A 20099-nucleotide genomic window follows, 5' to 3' on the forward strand; every position below is an offset into this window, starting at 1 on the left:
AAACAAAATTTTCCAATCTGTGGCCTTTTTTGAAGTTTCCCCAATTAAATTCACAACATATCTGTTTGTCCGGGAACTTTTCGGTCCACAAAAAGCCGGCATTGTTTACGTTTCGATTTTTTGTGTTGCGTGCGGTTTTTCTTTCGGAAAATGGAAAATTATCAATTAATCCACTCTAAATTGACCCTACAATCAGCTGCTTGCCAGCTAGAAAAGGTGCTAAAACTTTCCCAAAGGAGTAGCCGAAAACTGGCGGACAGCGAGCTGGAATTGATCAAAAATCTCTGTAAAGCCGATAACTGCCGGATCAGCCAACTGGCCACGGAAACCATCCTGCTGCTGGCCACGGATGGGACTGTCGATCAGGGACAGGTGCTTGGAATTCTTATGACCGTACTGCCGACCTCGAAATCCGCACAGTTTATCACGATCGGGAGTGCGATATTCGAATTGCTGCTGCTGGATCTTCGACGCCGATGCGCGCTCGCCGGAACCACCGGACGGAGTTACACGTGTCAGTTCGACGTAAAAGCCCCGCAGCATCCGGTAATTCAACTTCTGGAGAAATGTGAAACTGGATGTATAATCATTTTCCTGGAGATGATCTCTTCGACGCTTGAGGGCCACAACAGCGATCCCGCGATCCGGGAGAATTGTGTCGAATTCCTGCGACCCGTACTGCTACATCTGTTCGTCAATGTGCGCTCCTTTCCCGATTGCTACAAGTTGTGGCGGTTGCTAGTGGCCAAAGCAACGGACGATCCGAAAGCGCAGGATCTTCTCTTTGAGATTTTAGCTTGGCGACGAGACACCAGTGCACCTCAGACGAGCTATACCGTTTCCCTACTGGTGGAGGGTTTGGACGCTCTGCAAGGATCGATCGATGATCATTTGCTATATCTACGGCTGGAAGTCGCCATCAATCTAGCGGCAATCTTAAAGGATTACATCAGCTTCAATAACGATCCTACCAAATGTCTGATTGTTCTTCAAGAAGTATGTGAGGATGGCTTAAAGCATGATCCTGTTCCACAGTGGGACGTTCTGCTAATGATATTGGTCGATCTACTAACCGTGGTCTCTCCGATGAAACAGTATAGAGTGGTGAAGATCATAAGCAATCTGTGTCCAAGAGGTGGCGCATTCAGTCGCATGATGGCAAAGGAGGCCATGATTCAATTGCTCGGTCAACCTTCTTACGCCACACAGCATCTACCGCTATGTGATAAGATACTTAAAGATACCTCTGATGAGCCGGCGAATCTGCTCCATCCCAGAATCCCAATTAAGACAACGTACTATCACAGCGAACTAGCCAAGTGGTCATTGATTTGCAAATGGTCTTCATCTTCTCCAACGGCTTTAGAGGAGTACTTCCGAGACGATCGTTCGCTGCGTTGCGTGCGATTCTCCGGTATTCTCGGTTCCATGTATCGTGCCATATTTGTAACGACCACATTCGATGACGATGTTTGGCGTGCCAACTTCCGTGCGCTTGTCGCAATAATGAAGGGCAACGATGTACAGGCGACGCAGTGTATGATTCCTCTCCTATACGGACTGGCACAGCAACAGGATCCTGGCAGAAGACTGCACATACTTCAAACATTGGCCGCAACCGGTGCAAAAGAGAACGTGATCGGTATACTAAAAGCAATGACGAAGGATCTTGATCGAGCGACTTGTTTGGATCTATACCTAAGACTATGGAAAGCGGAACCGCGCACCTACCCATTGCTGTACGATCTACTGAAGGATACCAGTCGACCACCGGCAAAGGCTGACCTTTGGGAGCACACCGTCACACGAGCGTACACGATTCGAGAAGTGTGTCTGATCAAGTAAGAGCTGATCGGGCTTCCGTTACGTTCAGATTCATTACCTTTACCTACTTTTTCAGACCGCAACAGCATGGTGAAGATCTGGTGAATCTGTTTTCGGAAATTTTAAGCAACCCCAATGATGCGGACAATGAGGTCGCTGTGTGTCTTTCACTCGATGCCATCTCGAGTCTGTGTGAACATCAAGTAGTGAACATTGTCTCTACCTGGAAGGTGCTTGGCTTTCGCTTTGCCGACGAAAGTCGCCCCCGTGTTATCCGATCTTTATGCCGATTTTTCGCCAACGTTCCTCTGATTAAGGTAACTTCTCAGGAGCAGGAACGCTTGGTGAATCACATAATTGCCACACTATGGCACTACGTTACGGACTATGATGATGGAGAGATCATTGGTGCTGCACTTGCCACGTTAAAGCATTTCAATCCAAACTCGCTAACACTACGCCAGATACCGGAACTGTTTCGCCAGGGCATCGCTTTACCCGAACCGAACGCCGATGATGGCAATTCCAGTGCAGACAGTCCAGGTTCCGTACCACCCGAGTGCTGGATCCAACTTGTGCAGTACACCAATCTTAGTGCGATCGATGCGGCCGGTGATCTGGTAGCGCACTACATCGCTCGCGAGATGGAAACATTCCGGGGTGGTGTCTATCAAACTCCGGAAGGAAGGCCTGAGCCTTCAAATCTCAAATATCTTCCCCGTGCTAGCATACTGTCGACGATAGTTAACTATCTAATCGCACAAAGCACCAAATTTGCCACAAGTAGTACCATCAGCGAACAGGTGCTCGTTCAATTGTTGCGCATCGTTGCCAAGAAGTACTCGAAACCGATTCCACCGCTAAATTGGTGCTTTCTTCACGAGTATTTTGTGAATTGCTTCGAAATGCGTGACTACTGTGTGCAGATTGCGATCAAACAAATGCCTTACTCCGGAACGGCCAAGCGGATGCTGGAAAATTATCTAAACGAACTGTGTGAAACGGTTATGCTTGAGGAGGATTTGGTGAAAATATTTGCACACATAGAGGCCATTACGGAAACGGTCCAAATGCCGATCTACAAACGGTTCGTGCATTTGTCGCTCCATTTTCTAGCGGAACGCGCGGAAGACAAACGTTTCGGTGATAGTTCCGCATTCTTACAAGCGCTTGCACTGGTTGGTAAAGTTTTTGAGAGCAATTGCATCAATGAAAGCAACTTTGAGGTGCTCTCTGAAACGCTAAAAGGATTCTTCGGACGATTCGATCTCGACACCGAGGTACGTGCTCGCCGTTCGTTAATACGAGATACACTATTTGATTCTACATTCTCTTTTTTTTTCAGATATTCCGAAAGTATGTTGACGTATTGGTTCTATTGCCCCCTATTCAATTAGACGACTTCCCTAATCTAACCGAAGATGCATCGTTGATGGCACTTCAAAAGAAGATTTACTTCGAGTTTGCCGTCCGGAAACAAAATCCAACAGTTACGGTGATGCCAGTCGTTGAAAGTATTGCCAAGGCTGTAACCAGAAATAGTGAAGATTCTCAAATGCTGATTGTGTATTTCCTCGAACAATTGTATGAATTTGTGCAATGCTTTAACGAGCCAGCGATCGTTGGCAAACCATTGATTATCTTTGTCGATGAGCTGATCAGTAGCACACAGTCGGCACTTGTTTCGATGGATCTACAATCGATCCGGTTCATGCTAGACACGTTTATGATGAGCGTGATTAGCTTTTCCGGTTGGGGCACACTATATGGTGCCAATAGCGTCTCCTTTGATCGAGCTTTGCGGATGCAGCTGTTTCCTGTAGCTCTAGTGACACTGTTTGAGCAAAACTATTGGCGAGAAATCGACATCAAGGTGCGTGGAATCCCGTTTCATTCGTTGGTGTAGTGCAATTTACCTTACAAATTTACCATTTCTTAGATTTATGAGGTCCTTTACCATCTACATGGCGTGACGACTTTACCGAGCGATCTGGCACAGTGCTTTAGAAATACGCTCATATGCTGTAAGAAGCAGCCATACTTCCAGCAGTCCAAAACGTGGCCTAAATATGTGTCTATGAGAAGAAGTTAACTCGAGGACGATGCTTTCAATCTTGTTTTTTCCAATAAACAATTTATTTCTTCGTTAATTCTATAAATTCAACAGATCATTCAGTAGTCTAATATCACAAGACATGTTTTTTGCATCAAGAATAATTAGTTTAAAGCACTTGCCTCCGAAAAGACGCACTGCAAAGGTCACGGCTCAAAGATCACAGCGCTACCTCCACACATGAGTAAACAACAAGCGACGGACCGTGATAACAAACACACATGATAAACGCAACTGATTACCGATTGCGTCGTGCATTATTGTGTCGCCAGTCACTCATTCACCTAGCTAGTTTTTCTGAGACTGTTGTACGACAATGAAGGACGCCAAACGGGAGCTCCTGATCGAAACGGCTCCCCATCGGCTGGAGACAGCGTATAAGGAAGTGTTCACAGACGGTGCCCTAGAGTTCCTTGCACAGCTCGTATCCGAGTTTGATGACGATGTGGAGAGGGTATGATGCGACCAAAATCCAAGTAAATATACAAATAACGAAACGCTTATCATTGAGTTTTGTTCTCTCTTCGTATAGCTTTTGCAAGCTCGTACCAGAAGACGGCTGCTTGTCGAGGAGGGGAAGTGGACGCCGGAGTTTGAAAACCAGAGCGAGGATCTAGAATGGACGGTCAATGAACTACCGGAGCGGTTGCGCAACCGAAAACTCGATCTCGGCGACGTCAGTCCGGCCAACACGGTGCATTTCATAGATTGCTTATACGCCGATGTACAAGGGATTCAGGTAACGCAAGCACTAGGTCCCATTAACAGCATACAATTTTGATATGATCAATGCTTCACTACAGGTTGACTTTGACGATGGACACTGTCCGACATGGCGCAACACGGTGCTGGGAATCTCCAATGTAACGCGTGCCGTACGAGGTACTCTGCAAGGCGCTCCGGCAGACGTGAGATCGTATCCGATTCTGATGTTGCGACCAAGAGCATTCAATATGATCGAACATCATTGTATCGTGAATGGGAAGGAAGTGATTGGACCATTGTTTGATTTCGCCATTCTTATGTACCACAATGCTCGAACGATGGTGAACCTAGGCATTGGTCCTTATTTCTACTTGTCCAAGGTACTATTCGTGGTCTGTGGCGAGGAATCTATGAAGATCAGCATTAAGTATTTTCCGTTTTTTTAGATCGAGGATCCCAGCGAAACTCAGCTATGGAACAAGATCTTCTGCTGGACCGAGCATCGCCTCGGTATAGCGAAGGGAGCGATCAAAGCCTGCGTGTTGATCGAGAACATCCTAGCAGCGTTCCGCATGGAGGACATTCTGTACTCGATTAAGGATCATGCGATCGGATTGAACTGCGGCATTTGGGACTACTGTGCAAGCATCATAGCTAAATTCGGCAAACGGGACACATTTCTCCTGCCCGATCGCAACAAGTATGTGAATATGGGGCAACCATTCCTGCGGAATTACATGCGCCTTCTGATCAACATTTGCCACAAGCGTGGAGCTCTGGCGACCGGTGGTATGGCAGCGAAAGTTCTGCCATTTGGTAAAGACAAACCCGACCTGTAAGTAATTTCCAGCTCTTTCGTAATCGAACACTATCGTTAAACTACGAAAATGTTTCAGGAGCGATGAGGAAATTATTGAAAGCGTGAAACTTGCCAAATCAGTCGAAATCGATGCCGGTGTTGATGGGTTCATGATTTACGATTTACGGATGGTCGATGCGATCAACGAACTATGGCAAAGGAGAGTTCTTACGGAGAATCAGCTCAACGTTCTACCGAACGTAGAAAACATTACTGCGAGGAGTTTACTAGCGATCCCAATGGGAGGCGTTACAATCGCAGGACTCAAGTACGTTGCATCTTGTTACGATCAGGATGCTTTCACAATTGCTTTTGCTCCTCTTTTCCGATCATTTTAGCAATAACATCACCATCGCTTTGCTCTTTATTTACCACTGGCTGACGGGGAGCGGGATATTCTTCTTGAACGGAGCCGTCGAGGACTCGGCGACGGCGGAAATTTCGCGCTCACAGCTTTGGCAGTGGATCCGTATGGGCGCACCCATCGAGGATAAAGAGGGCACATTCGTAACACGCCGGCTGGTGTATCAGATGCTGGATCAAACCATTTCCACCGCCTACAGAGCGTGGTGTATCACGCCGCCCGATCGCAAACGACTCCTGTCCTCCAAGTACATGCTGCTGGACATAATATCGTCGCGGAATTATATAGAATTCCTTACCACGCATCTCAACGATAGTCACAAGTTCCGTACGTTGCACAATAAAAACGATGGCCTTATGGCCAAACTGTAAATTTCGAAATCGAAAAATCGAAACCCTCCGTTTGTCAAAGTTGTCAGTGGCATAAACACACACAAACACACACACATTTTTATTTTCATTCGCGTGTGGGCTGGAAATTTTGGATTTTCATGGAGTTTTTGCGCGATTTCCCGATATTTTCTGGTAATTCCGCCAGGTTCTTAAGTTTTGTAAAGTTCTAGAGTAGCAGGTGGAAGTCCAAGTTCCGTTTCCATTCAGTGCGCTTGCCGATAAGTGTTTTGTGTGTGCGATAAAAGTGGATAAACTTTCTCTCCCCAAACCGCGGGGATCGACCACAATAATCGGCCCGTAGTGCGTTGGTGGCAAGCGCCCTGCACCCTTTTCTTATCAACACAAAAATGGACCACATACAAACGCCGAAGGTAAGCACTTCCTTTTGATAAGAAAACCCCACATTGAAGCTTCCGGCAGGCTCATGCCCAACGTGTTGTGCAACTGTGCAGCTGCTGGAGAAAGATCCTTGCCAGACGAATCCTGGCAGGTTGCAGAGAGATGCGTGCGTCAGGAGATAACGAAAATAGATTATCGATCGATGCACAGCATTTTCTGCTGACGTGCTAATTAGCTCCCCCCGGGGGCTGCGATAGGCTTGCCGCCGATTCGATGCTAAAACCTGTTTGAGTGCCACCACCCCATATCTACCGTTACAGATGGCCGAGCCCCATTTTTTGCCATAAAGCGAACTGCTTAACGAGGGCTAAGGGTGGGAGGTTCAATATGGACTTTATTGCAGAATTATTGATTATTTTATGCGAGAGAGAGCGAAGACGGAAGAAACCGTGAACGCGGCTGCATGTGTTCCTTTTTATCCCTCGAGCATCAACGCTCTCGATAACGCGATAGTGGACAACTGTTGCTCGTCTCGTCAGTTCACTAGAAAGGACACGCGCCTGATATCCCTTTGTCCTATGGCTGCTTTGTGAATCCTGCGGGGAGGTATGATTCACCTTGCGATTGTGGGGTGGAAGTGGTGGCCGGTGGTTGCTATAGCACAGGTGAAGCAGGCAATAAAATTCACCAACACCTTGCGGTACTGCATGGTTGCACTTGGCTGATTGATTGCAATCAATGTAATTGGGCCTTGGCCGCTGCGGGCACTGCAGAAGGTCACTGCAGTTCCTAGGGATCCGATAAGCTTCTAGTTACCTACAATAAGTTTACATTTTTGCATTACATTGAAAACATTTTATGATTTTGTTAATGTGAAAAAAAGGAGTGATAAATTTGAAAAATATAAACTGATAATTTTATGATGGTATTCTGTAATTGTGGAACAAATCCACATATTATACATCAAATTCATTTATTTAGCTTGCTGTTTTTTCAGCAAAATATTGTATTTTTTATTCGGAAATGCATAAGTATACTGCAACGCGCACCGCCACGCACATAGTAGTATGCAGTCACTGCGCTAAGTGAACTCACAGTCATAGTGTTCATTCGACGTTTCATTTGGACGTCACCCGAACCATCCCCTCGCTGGACGGGCGCCTGAAGTGACTAAATACTACCCAAGGCATCATCGAGCATGCGATAAGTTGTTGGAACTAATTCTATACTGTAGCCTGATTCTATCTTGATTTTCATTGGTGGCTTAGGTGAATGGCACAAATAACCTTTTATAAATTCAAGTAAATTTAAAATTGGTTTTGCATTATGAAGTCGGATTGCGTTTTTGATATCCTTTATTTGTGTATAATTTTATTTATTTTTAGTAAATTTATTTGTTTTAATGGGTTAAGCATCAAACCCTGATGTCCCTTGTGTAGCTTTTTTGTAAATCAGTAGGATGTTTGCAAATCAAGTATGTGTAATACATTTCTGTTGTGAAGGGTATAAAAATCGAGACAACTGAAACAACGTAAATACAATTCACTACAAAAACTTATGAGCACCTGCCATGTACAGATAATCGAACCGTGTTTTTTGCTGATCCAGCCCAAAGCCCCCTTTTTCCAATTTGTCATAAATTCTGTTCGCAATCAATGATAAAACTCCCAACTAACCGGTGAGATTACTTTCGCCAACTCGTAACCACCTGCACAATGCACTCGTTCCGTTGTATTTGTAGAAAAGCGAACCGAAAACTCAATTACATAAGCGTTAGGGAACCGCAAAATGGGAGAACACGCTGCCCCACCCTCACATGGGCGCGCGAGGGCGAATCTGCTCCTTTTGCAATTGCACTCCCAAATTGCATTCCGTGGCCATTCAGCTTCTCTTTCTCGTTCATGCCACACACGCGAGAAAGAGGCAGTGGGGCGTCGATGTGCGCAACCTTGACCTTGCTACTGCGGGGTATTGAAATCGCATGTTCCCCGCATGTTCTTCGCTTCACTCCCTCCACCGCAAGTCGAGTTAACGACATTTTCCGCGATGATAAATGATTGCCAAAGTAATAACAGAAAAAACGGGAATCGAAGCTCGATTAGATTTGTGGTTGTGGTACTTAAACTGTAGATTCCGTGACCTAAATCCGTTCGACGGTAGTGGGTGAGGGGAAAGGGGGAACCAAAATAAAACTTGTCCTAATATAATCATGACGGTTGTATAGCGTAACGTTGCTAGCATCCCTAAAACTCCTCCGTGGCACGTGATACGGAGCGCAAAGCATGCGCTTTCCTGGGAAACGACGATAAGGAACAGCAGAAGGCACGTTCTCCACGTCCAAGCATCTCGACGATATTCATGTCGCGGATGTACGCACTACAGCCAGAGAGGGGGTTGAATGCAGCAGGGAACAACTCCAAATAGCAAATAGAAACAGTCCTAGTAAGGATTGAGAGAGGTTCGCGAGAGAGAGAGAGAGAGAGAGCGCGCGCGAACGAGCGAGTATGTGTCGATTCCAAACGGTAGGTCATCAAGGACCACTGCACGAGAGAGCGAACATCCTGAGGGAGCATCCCCAATCCGTAGTGAAAAGAAGACCCTTCACGAGAGAGTAAGCGCTTCACGAGTAACACTACCGACTCCCTGCAGTGCACGCCATGGAGACGACCGAAGACAGCAGGACGAGTCAGTAAGAGCAGTATTGTCCTCGGTACAGGCTAGGCGACACACTCTGTAGAGCCTCTCTAGTGCGATCTGTCCGCTAAACAACCTATCCGACGGTGTGTGTTATGATGGCGCAGTGGTGACGCTCTGGAGACAAGGTCATTTACGAACATAACAACCAGGACACAGGACATTGGCATCGGCGGAAGTTCATTAACGCCATCACAACGCGATGGCGGTGGAATAGGGAAGGCCTTGCGGAACATGAGACATCCGCGAGAGTGCTACGTAACGCACCACGGTCTGGAGAGACTGGATGTGTCCGAGTGTTCTGTGTTTACACAACGGATCTGAAATCGATCGATTTTGATTTACGGACATCCGCGGGGGGACTGCTCCACGGTTATGCCACGTTTTGGCGCAAAACTCCGTGCAGTTGGCCGTGCCGTAATCGGATTGTTCCGCTTGGTTGCCGGATAAGCAATCGGGTTGACTACCGACCGATGCCGACGCACTCAAGGCAGGACGGGGAACAGTTGGCCGCGAAAAAGTTGGAGTCGCGTCTATATCTGCGTGCGTGATAAGTGTAATCAAAAGTTTGTGTTCGTGCGCCCACCGGAAGAACGCGTAATAGATAAAGAGATACTCCTTCAGACGGGATAAGGACGGCTGGCAAAATGGCCGAAGCGGAACCCCTGTCACCGTCGGCGTCCTCGTTCAAGCAGAACTTTGATCTCGTGACACCCGAGTTTGAAGTGGATCCGAAGGTCCTGTGGGGCCGAGTACCGGTGCCACCATTCGTCTCCGATAAGGTGGTGACGTGGGTCGAGGAGAACTTCCCCCATCAGCCAGCGGCACCGGTCGAGTTTCGTGGTCAGAACGTCGTGAGGAAGGTAACTTGTGGGGGAGGGAGGGCGTGCTTTGGAGATGACGCACCGGTGGGCATTCGAGACAAATGTGAGCTTTCCGTCCATCCCACCGACCGGATGCGACAATTCCTGCGGGCAATTTGTTATGAGAAGACCAAGTAGAATGTTGAACTCAGCAGACGGTCATGGCCACGGTCCACAAACGGGTCGCTCCAGTCGTTGGGAGCGCGTTAGCTAGCGGGCGGATGTGTCAAGTGGACAGCGCTTCTGCTCGGTTGGGCATGATGATGGATCGCATTCCTCACGCCTCGGTTGGCCACTGCACCAACTAATGCCCCCGCCTCGACCTCGCTCTTCAATGTGGTTTCTACAAAGTTTATCGTTCGTTTTACGGCCACCATCGGGTCCTTGTTGGCCTAGTTTATATGAAGCCATAGTGGGCACATTTGGAATTCCGCACCATTAAATCGCTTTTTTATGCGAAACATGCTGCTCCCGCTGGTTGGTTTCCCGGTGCCCGGTATTTAAATTGGAATGAAGATGCCGGGAATCCTTGGGGAGTAGGAGTTTTCAAGTGGCGCTCCGCTAGGTGAGGCTTTAACCGTTGGCGAGCAAGATGCGAAGCACCATTGAGCCGAGCGGTACAATCAAGTAATCCTTGATAAACGTCAAGAAACCTGTAGCAGAATAAAGTTACGCTAAGTAGCCTTCGATATGGAAAGTAGTGAAAAGTTCTGTAGTTCGATCTGGGATCCAGATATGTACCCAATAGGAATGTTTTCAGTCCAGTAAAGTATGTTCCAAAGATAGAGACTAAACTAAAGTAAGCATTACTAATTAGCATCGTAATAAGGTGTAGTTCTAGACAGTATGCTATTTTGTAGTTGTTTGTGCGGCCGTGGAATACATTCGTTCTTGAGCTGTTCAATCTAATACAAGCGAACTAGTATCATCGAAAGCTGGGAGTCTATCATGCTACACCTTTAACTAACAGCCTGACTAGTCAATCCCTCTATTAAGCGAGCCAACGCAATTCCCCTGGCTCCAGCTTAATCATATTAGGGTGTTTTCGTTCATTCAACGCCAGCGAGCGCCAAAGGCGTAGGTCGAGATCTGGCGAGCGCAGGTGTCATAACGAAAACAGAAGCGAGATTTAATGCGTATGCGTTTGGCTGGGGCTTATGCTGAAGGATTATTGCCACACGAACACGCTGGCACAAATTGCGGATTTCGGCTATAATCCTTCCCTTCCAATTTTACCACGGCTAATCCTTGGAATTGAGGTAAAGGAAATGTTTCATTCATAACGAGGATATAGCATCTGCCCATACGCAAAGCAGATTAGCTCCCGATAGGAGCGTCGAGACGGAATATGAAGGCCATCAGCATACTCCACTGTCTGAGGACCTCCTTGGTTCGTTGCGTTTCGCTCGCTAATACAAGCTAGTGCTGGCAAACCATTACTTTACGAACTGCTAAAAAGTTTAATCAACTTCAAATGTATTCCATGTTGACTGCATTGGTACCACACTACGGCGGCGAAAGGATCTTTACTTCGCTTTCCATGTTAATAACGTTTTGCTGCTGGTTACTGTGGACGTGGGTTTTTCCTTTGCCACTTCCACTAATAAAAATGTGTTCAATTCTCGGCGGCATCACCGACGGCGGTGGTGGTGAGGACAGGCATACTCCGCAGAGACACAGTCAGGTCAGGGCCAGGAGGGGGTACGTGCGCCGGAAAAAACCAAAACACCGCGAAGTGAAGCGCAAAAAAAAAGTATGAAAAACAAACCCAACGGGGCAAAGTTTTGTGGCAGATTTGGGACAAACAAGCAGACGATGCTGCACATGATCATATTGGTTGGTGGCACTCTTTCGGTCTCTCTCGCTCGCCCTCTCCGATGAGCCAGGCTGTTCCTGTTTATTTATTTTCCTTCGGTAAAGCCACAATAAAGCCCACCGTTGTGTGGTACGGAACGGAACGCACCGTCTGCTACCGGAATGCGGCCATCCAGTTTAATCCGACCACTCCGCGACCATCGTTTTGCGCTGGTCTCATGAAACATTCACCTTATGCTACAGCTGTTGGTGCTGCTGCTTTTGCTACTATTGCTGCTACTGTTTCTCGAGTGCTCGAAACCCTCGGAAGGCGCGATAATGTTATTGCTTGTTGATCCTCGTAAAGCCAATGGATGGACGACCGACGCAGACACCACTCTTCCTCTCGAAAGCGAATCCTTCCCTAACGATTGTTGAAGCGTGCCAGAGCTTTCGTGGCACGCATTCAATTAACTTTTCAACCATATCCCCGTAGAGAGATGTTATCGCAGATGTCGCCAATAATTTGCTGCTGAGCATTAAATATTCAATTTACAGCAAATAGCTCAATTGAGAGGCACACCTCAAGGTGACGATTAAATGAGAGCGATAAGGTGATCCATCCATCGACCTCGCCTCATCCAGCTCATCTTCGTTATCGTATGTGTGAAGCTAATATTTCGAACCACAAATTCCAGGATAAGCACTCTCTATAATCGCATGTGAAAGAGTTCTTAATCGTTTCCTACAGCGAACAACCCGTTTCCGGATGGTTGTGGTTCGCCGTTTACAGAGAACCCCTCGAGTGAAGCATTAACCAGGAATGACATTGTCCCGTTTGCACATGTCTTGTCGGATCGTCGCCACATGCAAACCGACGGCTCATGTTTGTACATCTACAGGCCATCGGTAGTAAACGGTATTGTCGTTACAATAACAATGTAGCAATGCGTGTGCCACAGCCGCTGCCCTCTGTCAGTGCGTTTTGTCGTGCCAATCGTCCTTGCACGGCCGAGGCTATAAATGTCCACGGCCTGTGTCCATATCATTTGATCACAGTGGGTCTCTCGTCTCGCGGAAAAACTTGCAGAAACGCGAAAATCTTTTCCACGCTTTATTTTACTTCCGTTTTATTGGCAAAGTTTTGGCGTTTACCCCCGGTGGCGAATCTGAAAAAGTAAGATTGAAAGGTGCATTACATGAAATGATATTTCCACCTAATGGCAATTTGGCGCACGAAGTGGATTTTTGTGGAGAAAAGTTGCACAAAAATGAACAAACGTTTCATTTTTACGATAATGTTATCGATTATTCATGCAATTGTCCATATTTGCCGCGTATTTTTGTGAATAGTAAAGATTGTACTGAAAAGCAGCATTCGATGCATAAATGATTGACTCTCCTGCTTTGCCAACCCTGCATAAGTCTATCGATCGCAGAGCGTTCACTGTTTTCGGATGCCTTCAGATGCCACAAACTGATTGAATTTCACTCTGGTTTAGATTATTCGACACCATCATCCTCGATGCCGCCCATCGCTAAACGATTACTGACTAATACTGTAGCGATGGAGCCGCCTAGTGTCAGTACGTGTTATGGGGCACAATTTGATTAGAAAATCATTATGGCGCTCGCAGAGCCAATTGGGCGGAAGCGGAGGCCGTAATGTTCAACCGTGTGACATCATGAATCTAAATCTCTCTTTCTCTTTCTCTCTTTCTCTCTCTCTATCTCTTCTGGTAGATCGAAAATGTTCGCATGATTGACAGATACAACAGCAAAAATCCGACCGTCGGTGTCCTGTACCTTACGGCCACGCATCTCATATTCGTCGATCCGGATGCCAACAAGGAGACCTGGGTAGGTATTGCTGATATGGATGACGACAGCAGCAGAATGGCATCTTGACATGTGAAGGAATTTGCATGATGCTCCAGTTTTATGCCTTCCAGCAGATAACAAACCACATTCCATATTGCGACCTGAAAGAAAGTTCTGCGAAGATCCAGGACAACAACAAATCGCAAAGCATGTGAAATGTCATGCTTGGTTCATCTCTTCTTTTTTGCATCAAATGCGATCATAACGACTGATAAGTTACAGCATCATTCGTTTTGTTAAATTTTCCGCTTTAATGAGAAAAGTCACCAGATAACTTGCACCGTGTTTGTGATTATGGCAGGAGATGCTGACTGATTTACGATAATGAATGTCTCTTCTCCGACTACTGTTTGCTTCCACTGATAAACGGATAATTGCTTTTTGTTCCTGGAATCCAAGATTTTGTCACCATACTTTTTGGCTAACTTTTGGCAAATGAGATTACAAGTTCGTAGAGCTAATGATGACTTAATTGCGTTTGGCAGAAGAGCTCATCTGCTTTATCTTATCAATTTCCTCGTTTGTTATTCCATCTTATTGAGTTTGTGGTTCGTTACGTTAGGTTATTTAGCTGCTCAGTATTTACTAGACACCAAATGCCATGGGGTTGAATCGCTTCGAGACTTTCTCGCTAGAGCGCTCTTGTGAAATTGAATGAAAATACAAGATAATTCATTCCTATTGCCTTCCGGCGACCGCAGGTCCTGTACATGCACATTGCGAACGTGGAAAAGCTGCCGCTGAGCACGACCGGCTCACCATTGTTGATTCGCTGCAAGACGTTCCTCTCAATCACGTTCGTCATACCGAAGGAGCGTGAATGTCACGATGTCTACACCACACTGACGAAGCTCTATCAACCGGTGCACATCAAGAACCTGTACTGCTTCCAGTACACGACTGCCACTAAGGAGCTCTCAAAGGCCACCGGTTGGGACTACTTCAAGCTGGAGAGCGAATTCAAACGGATGCGCGTTCCGAATGAGCAGTGGAGTGCCTGCACACTGAATCAAAGCTATGAGCTGTGCGATACGTATCCGCAGCAGATTTATGTCCCGGCCGAGGCCAACACCCAGATACTGCTCGGTAGTTCACGTTTCCGCTCCAAGGGTCGGCTACCGGCACTTACCTATCTGCATGCCAACAAGGCATCGATCTGCCGATGCAGCCAACCCCTGTCCGGTTTCAGTGCCCGCTGTCTAGAGGATGAGCAGATGCTGGAAACGATCCGCAAGACCAATCCGAACTACAGCTTCATGTATGTCGTTGATACGCGGCCACGGGTAAGCCATCCTTTGCAAACCTTCATCCAGTCTCTCGTGCCATTATCGTGAAACGTCTTCGTTTTGCTCGTTGCCAACAGATTAATGCCATGGCGAATCGGGCCGCCGGTAAGGGATACGAGAACGAGGCAAACTACGAAAATATCAAGTTCCAGTTTCTCGGCATCGAAAACATCCACACAATGCGTACCAGTCTGCAGAAGCTGATAGAGTGTAAGTGAAAGCGATTTCAATGATGCCGTCGGCTTAGCGCAAGCATTCCCTTGGTATAGCTCCGTGATTTATTGCCGTTTATTGTGCGGAATGGGGAGGACGGAAGGTCGTTCCTTCGACAGAAAGTGTGATGTATGTTTCTCGCTTTTATCCGGCAGGTTGCGAACAGAAGTCACCCACAATGAGTGGCTTCCTGAGTGCACTGGAATCCTCCGGTTGGCTAAAACACATTCGATCGATACTGGATACATCGTGGTAAGTAGTGTTTATTATGCTTGTTAGCACACGCAATTAACGGGCAAACGGCTCGTTACAAACGGTTTAATGTATGCCGCTGGTACACGCTCGATTAGCGCAGGCGGATGAGGTGTGCATTGTAACGACGAAAGTAATTAACAGACAATCAATCTGACATCACGCAGGCAGAACGACAAAAAGCATTGAAACAGATAGCAATTAGAGACGATGTTCGCCATTTGATGTTAATGGACGATCTGTTGTGTCAACTAACTAATGATTTTCTTCTCGCTTTCATTTTCAGCTTCATCGCAAACGCCGTTGATAAAGGTATCTCGGTGGTGGTGCATTGTTCCGATGGTTGGGATCGTACCGCACAAGTTTGCTCTCTGGCGGCACTCATGCTGGATCCGTACTACAGGACGATTAAAGGCTTTCAGGTAACAAATCCGTCACACCTGGTTAGGAATGGCCCATGCTAATCTATTATTATTCTCTCATATTGCAGGCATTAATCGAGAAAGACTGGCTAGCATTTGGTCACAAGTTCAGCGACCGTTGTGGACACATTCAGAACGATCCAAAAGAGGTGTCCCCGGTGTTTACCCAGCTGCTCGATTGTAGCTGGCAACTGATGCAGCAGCGCAACGATGCGTTTGAGTTTAATGAAAGATTTCTGCTGATCCTACACGATCACGTCATGTCCTGCCAGTACGGTACGTTCGTGGGCAATTGTGAGAAGGACCGGCTCGATCTCCGGCTGGCCGAAAAAACGTTCTCCCTGTGGGGCTTCATGTCAAACCATCTCAACGAGTACATTAACCCACTCTATCGGCCCGAAATGGACGAAACCATCAAGCCCAATCTGGCACCACAAAACATTAAGTTCTGGCGCGGCATGTATAGCCGGTTCGAGAGTGGCATTCATCCGCGGGAACCGCTGGAGGATCTGCTTATTGCCAGCAAGGACCATTGTACCTCGCTCGAAGATCACGTACAGCATCTAACCAAACGCATCAACAGCTTCAAGAACATGCTCTCAAAGTCGGCCAAACGGTTACAAGGAGGTGTTAGTACTGGTGGATCCCGCCACACCGACAATCGTGGACCACCAATCGAGGTGAACGATAATCGCTACAACTATGATCGCAAGCTAAGCGAACTGTCGGCCGCCGACGATGATCATCCGCTGAAGACGAGCGATTTCTCATTTTCTAATCTTTCGGTAAGGAGCAAGGCACTTGATCTGCTGTTTGCAAGCAACACACTAACCATCGTTTGACCTACTTCTTGTTACAGATCTCTGAGTACAATAACGATGTGGAAAAGGTGAACGATGAAGTCAATTCTGTGGCCGTCGAATGGAAATCGTTGCGATCGGTCGTAAACTGTCCCTCTTGTTCGATACCGTTTGATCAGATTACTAAAAAGGTTTGTCCTCGGTACTCGGAAGGTAGCAGCCGGTGTAGTAAACGATCGTTTTGGATTCTCTTTTACCCACAGAATCACTGCTGGAAGTGTGGTGAGGTGTTCTGCAACCGCTGTCTTGACAAGACCCTATCGTTGCCGGGGCATGAGAGTGGAAACCCCGTACCGGTTTGTCGGCACTGTTTCCGTCTCGTGCAGCAAGTAAGTCCGTAAAGTCTATATTACGCCCGCTGTAATTGAGCTACCGTATATTCTCTCTGGAACGGTAGGCGCGCTGGTTGCATACTTGATCCACCATTACTCTAAATCGGCTAATTTACATCGAAAAAATCACACTTTTACAATTTACATCACACATTTTCCTTGGCTCTATAAGAAACATTCTTTTAGGTTCAATCCAAACATCATCCAAAAGTTCAAAATAGCAGAATTTAAGTTAAGACCAAAGCATAGAAGGGCTAAATAGAGAACCGCTGGCTTGCATGGATCGGAAGGGGATTCATGTGCCGCGTTGAAGGGCTGTTGATCTTAGCTGTTAGTTGTTTATCATAAAATAGCCGCAACAGGCGAGCGAACCATATACATATAAATGCACATGCATTAATGCAACACAGCTGTAGAGCACCTGTGGTGAATGACATTGTTGTGGCAGTGCGGAAGCATGCATGCGAAGAGCCATGTGTATAGTCGTGAGAGCCAGAGTCAACATGATTCAACAGGCGAGCTTATTGCTTGGCACTTGGATGTATTCGATCCGATTATTAGTATGATAGCTATTAATGAGAGGCTGTATTCTTCCGTTGTGAGAATCAAAGGTAAAGTTCTCTTACTGGAGGGATTAAACAAGCGGGCATCATGGTCCCGAAAAAGCATACGCACATAAAATGCAGGCGTTACGAGTTAGGACGGTGGTTTATGTTTAATTTATTTACCGTGCGTGAGTCACTGCATAATATGATTTCACGCGAAAATGTTCCACTCTTTCCTAGATCCGTTGCCAATTCTAGTTTGCTAAGTATTTTCCCTTTTATTGCCTTCAGTATTGTCTCTGTATTGTTGGCTTCAGAGGAGGGGCTTTTTCTAAGCGTTTATTGATAATTCGTAAGAATGAAAGCAAAACAATGCAATGCCACTACTCTTCAAAAGAACTACTTTATTACGGCGGCACTAGTGGAACACATAACTAAGCAAGGCTGCTAAAAGATAAGTGTATGTGACTAACATCACAAAAGTGTAATAAAAACTGTTGCTCTCGGTCAGCTCAATATGTTTCATGAAGAACATCCACGATAAAATGGGATACAAAATGAAGGCGAAATACAATTTTCATTCGCTGACGTGTTTTTGTTCGGCGGCTGTAGCGATAATATCACTTAAATCTATTGGCCCTGTGTGATTGAATTTCGTAACGCAATTAAATTAGTGGCAATCCGTAATCATAATTCACATCTCACTGCCGACATCCTTTTACGCCGATCGTGACATTCCAAGCGTTATAAAACCAACCGGATAGCACGGATGCCTTGCCTATTACGGAGGATTATAAAAGCCACTCTGCTATCTTCTTACTCCGTTACATCTCTTTGTGCCCTTCAGTAACTAACATGGAAGCGATTTACCTTACCATATTCACTCTGCGAGGGATCATGGCAGTAAGTTAAACAATCTATCGACCCTCTATCTACGTGTATTCACTTGCGTTGCGACTTGAAATACGTTAATTTCCGTTCTAGTTCGCGTTAGTTCTGCTTCTTGCATCGACCTTCACACATCACAGTACACTCGCAAGCCCAGCTGCAGCCGCTTTAGATGCGGTAGCATCATCAGTGAACACAGCTTCCAGTGGCGCATTAGAGACATCTTCCGATGCGACATCCATCACCGATGCACTGGGGCGCAAGATCTTTCTGCCAGTATTTCGCAACAAAAAGAACCCGGTGCTCCAGCGACGACGTGCGCAAACCCGGCCGCCAGCTACTGGGCGCCAGTAAGGATTCCGATGCCCTCGTGCCCAACGTTCGAAGGCTCGTGGCGAACCATTTAGTATGCCCTCGCGAATTGATCGAACCTCAACCGCGATCAAGACCCTTATACTACTACAGTGCGGTGGTGTGTCTATCAAAATCGTTGTTTAATCTGTGTGTATGTACCTTATGTTTTCATCTCACTCGTTGCCTCGAACCTCAGCAATAGTTCAAACATCGCACGTGATTGAACGCCTCTTGTTTGACCGTGTCATTATACCGGAGAACTGCCTGTTATTCTCCTGGAACTGAGCCAATGCAATGTTGCAATTTAGCGTTCCCACAATTCTGGGAATTCCGTTGCGTCTTGACGAATGCGTAAGGCGTAATACTCTGGCCGCATTTTGGTGGGCCGATCGGGGTTCAGCATGCCATAAGGAATTAGCACTTTATTGACAAATTTTTCACAGCATTTTGGGGAGCTGATCGAAAACCCGCAGTACGGTTGTCTTTGGGTAGCTCTCAAATGTTATTTATACTTTGCTAGGGTGTGTTCTCTATACACCATCTGTCGAATGGCACGTGTTTGACGTCAATTATTAGCTTCGTATGAGAAGTTTTTGTGCCATCCACAACTCAGCTTTTATGCTAAAACAGGAACTACAGAAGCGTTTTGTTCTAATTAGCCCATTTACACTAACAGGCAATGCGAAACTTGTGTGTTTGGCCAATCAATTCTTCATCATTAGATGGCGCACCAGATTGCTGAAGCTTAAAATTCGGTCAATAATTAGCAGAGTGTGATATTTGATTATAGCACAATCGAACAATCGAGTACCTTCGGCATTAGGAGATCAGTATTTCGTAATAGCGAATAACGAGCCTTGCAGCTAAATCTTGTAGCAGAATTCAGGCAACCAGCATCATTAATAAATAAATAAAATACTATGCTTATATATTGATTCATGACTCTTTTGGTAATCTAAATCCTCGAGTTGAGGAAATGGATTGGCAAACACTATGTTCATCGATGATTGGTCTACAAAGACGAATGAACCTGGAGATGTTAATGGCACTGACCTATCCTCACCAAAACGTCCATCGATGACGATACCAATGGAGCTCGTGAGCCATCTATCCTAATAC

At 46.4% G+C, this 20099-nt stretch overlaps 3 protein-coding genes across 5 annotated transcripts; all 3 read left to right on the forward strand.

The window, feature by feature from the left end:
• Nucleotides 1-136: 136 nt before the first annotated feature.
• LOC125957593 (focadhesin) lies at nt 137-3974 on the forward strand. The gene is made up of 4 exons (XM_049690412.1): nt 137-1841; nt 1901-3104; nt 3170-3697; nt 3764-3974. The coding sequence occupies exons 1-4, from the start codon at nt 151-153 to the stop codon at nt 3914-3916; spliced, it is 3576 nt and encodes a 1191-aa protein (XP_049546369.1). The 5' UTR covers nt 137-150; the 3' UTR covers nt 3917-3974.
• A 184-nt stretch (nt 3975-4158) lies between these two features.
• Nucleotides 4159-6267, forward strand: LOC125957606 (malate synthase-like). The gene is made up of 6 exons (XM_049690437.1): nt 4159-4391; nt 4470-4676; nt 4741-5022; nt 5089-5477; nt 5539-5769; nt 5840-6267. The coding sequence occupies exons 1-6, from the start codon at nt 4254-4256 to the stop codon at nt 6234-6236; spliced, it is 1644 nt and encodes a 547-aa protein (XP_049546394.1). The 5' UTR covers nt 4159-4253; the 3' UTR covers nt 6237-6267.
• A 69-nt stretch (nt 6268-6336) lies between these two features.
• On the forward strand, nt 6337-19869 carry LOC125957603 (myotubularin-related protein 8). 3 transcript variants are annotated; one of them, XR_007469237.1, is made up of 10 exons: nt 9280-10153; nt 13691-13807; nt 14530-15111; nt 15192-15324; nt 15483-15579; nt 15866-16001; nt 16070-16786; nt 16861-16992; nt 17065-18641; nt 18723-19869. XR_007469237.1 is itself a non-coding variant. In XM_049690433.1 (9 exons), exons 1-9 carry the CDS (start codon nt 6605-6607, stop codon nt 17200-17202), a joined length of 2076 nt encoding a protein of 691 aa, XP_049546390.1. In that variant the 5' UTR covers nt 6337-6604; the 3' UTR covers nt 17203-18769. The 3 variants fall into 3 exon arrangements, 2 of the variants coding, with proteins under 2 accessions (XP_049546390.1, XP_049546389.1); XM_049690433.1 differs by lacking the exon at nt 9280-10153 and adding an exon at nt 6337-6628 and having other exon boundaries at nt 17065-18769; XM_049690432.1 differs by having other exon boundaries at nt 17065-18769.
• The last annotated feature ends 230 nt before the right edge of the window (nt 19870-20099 follow it).

Source organism: Anopheles darlingi, chromosome 3 (genome assembly GCF_943734745.1).
Source record: "Anopheles darlingi chromosome 3, idAnoDarlMG_H_01, whole genome shotgun sequence".
NCBI lineage: Eukaryota > Metazoa > Arthropoda > Insecta > Diptera > Culicidae > Anopheles > Anopheles darlingi.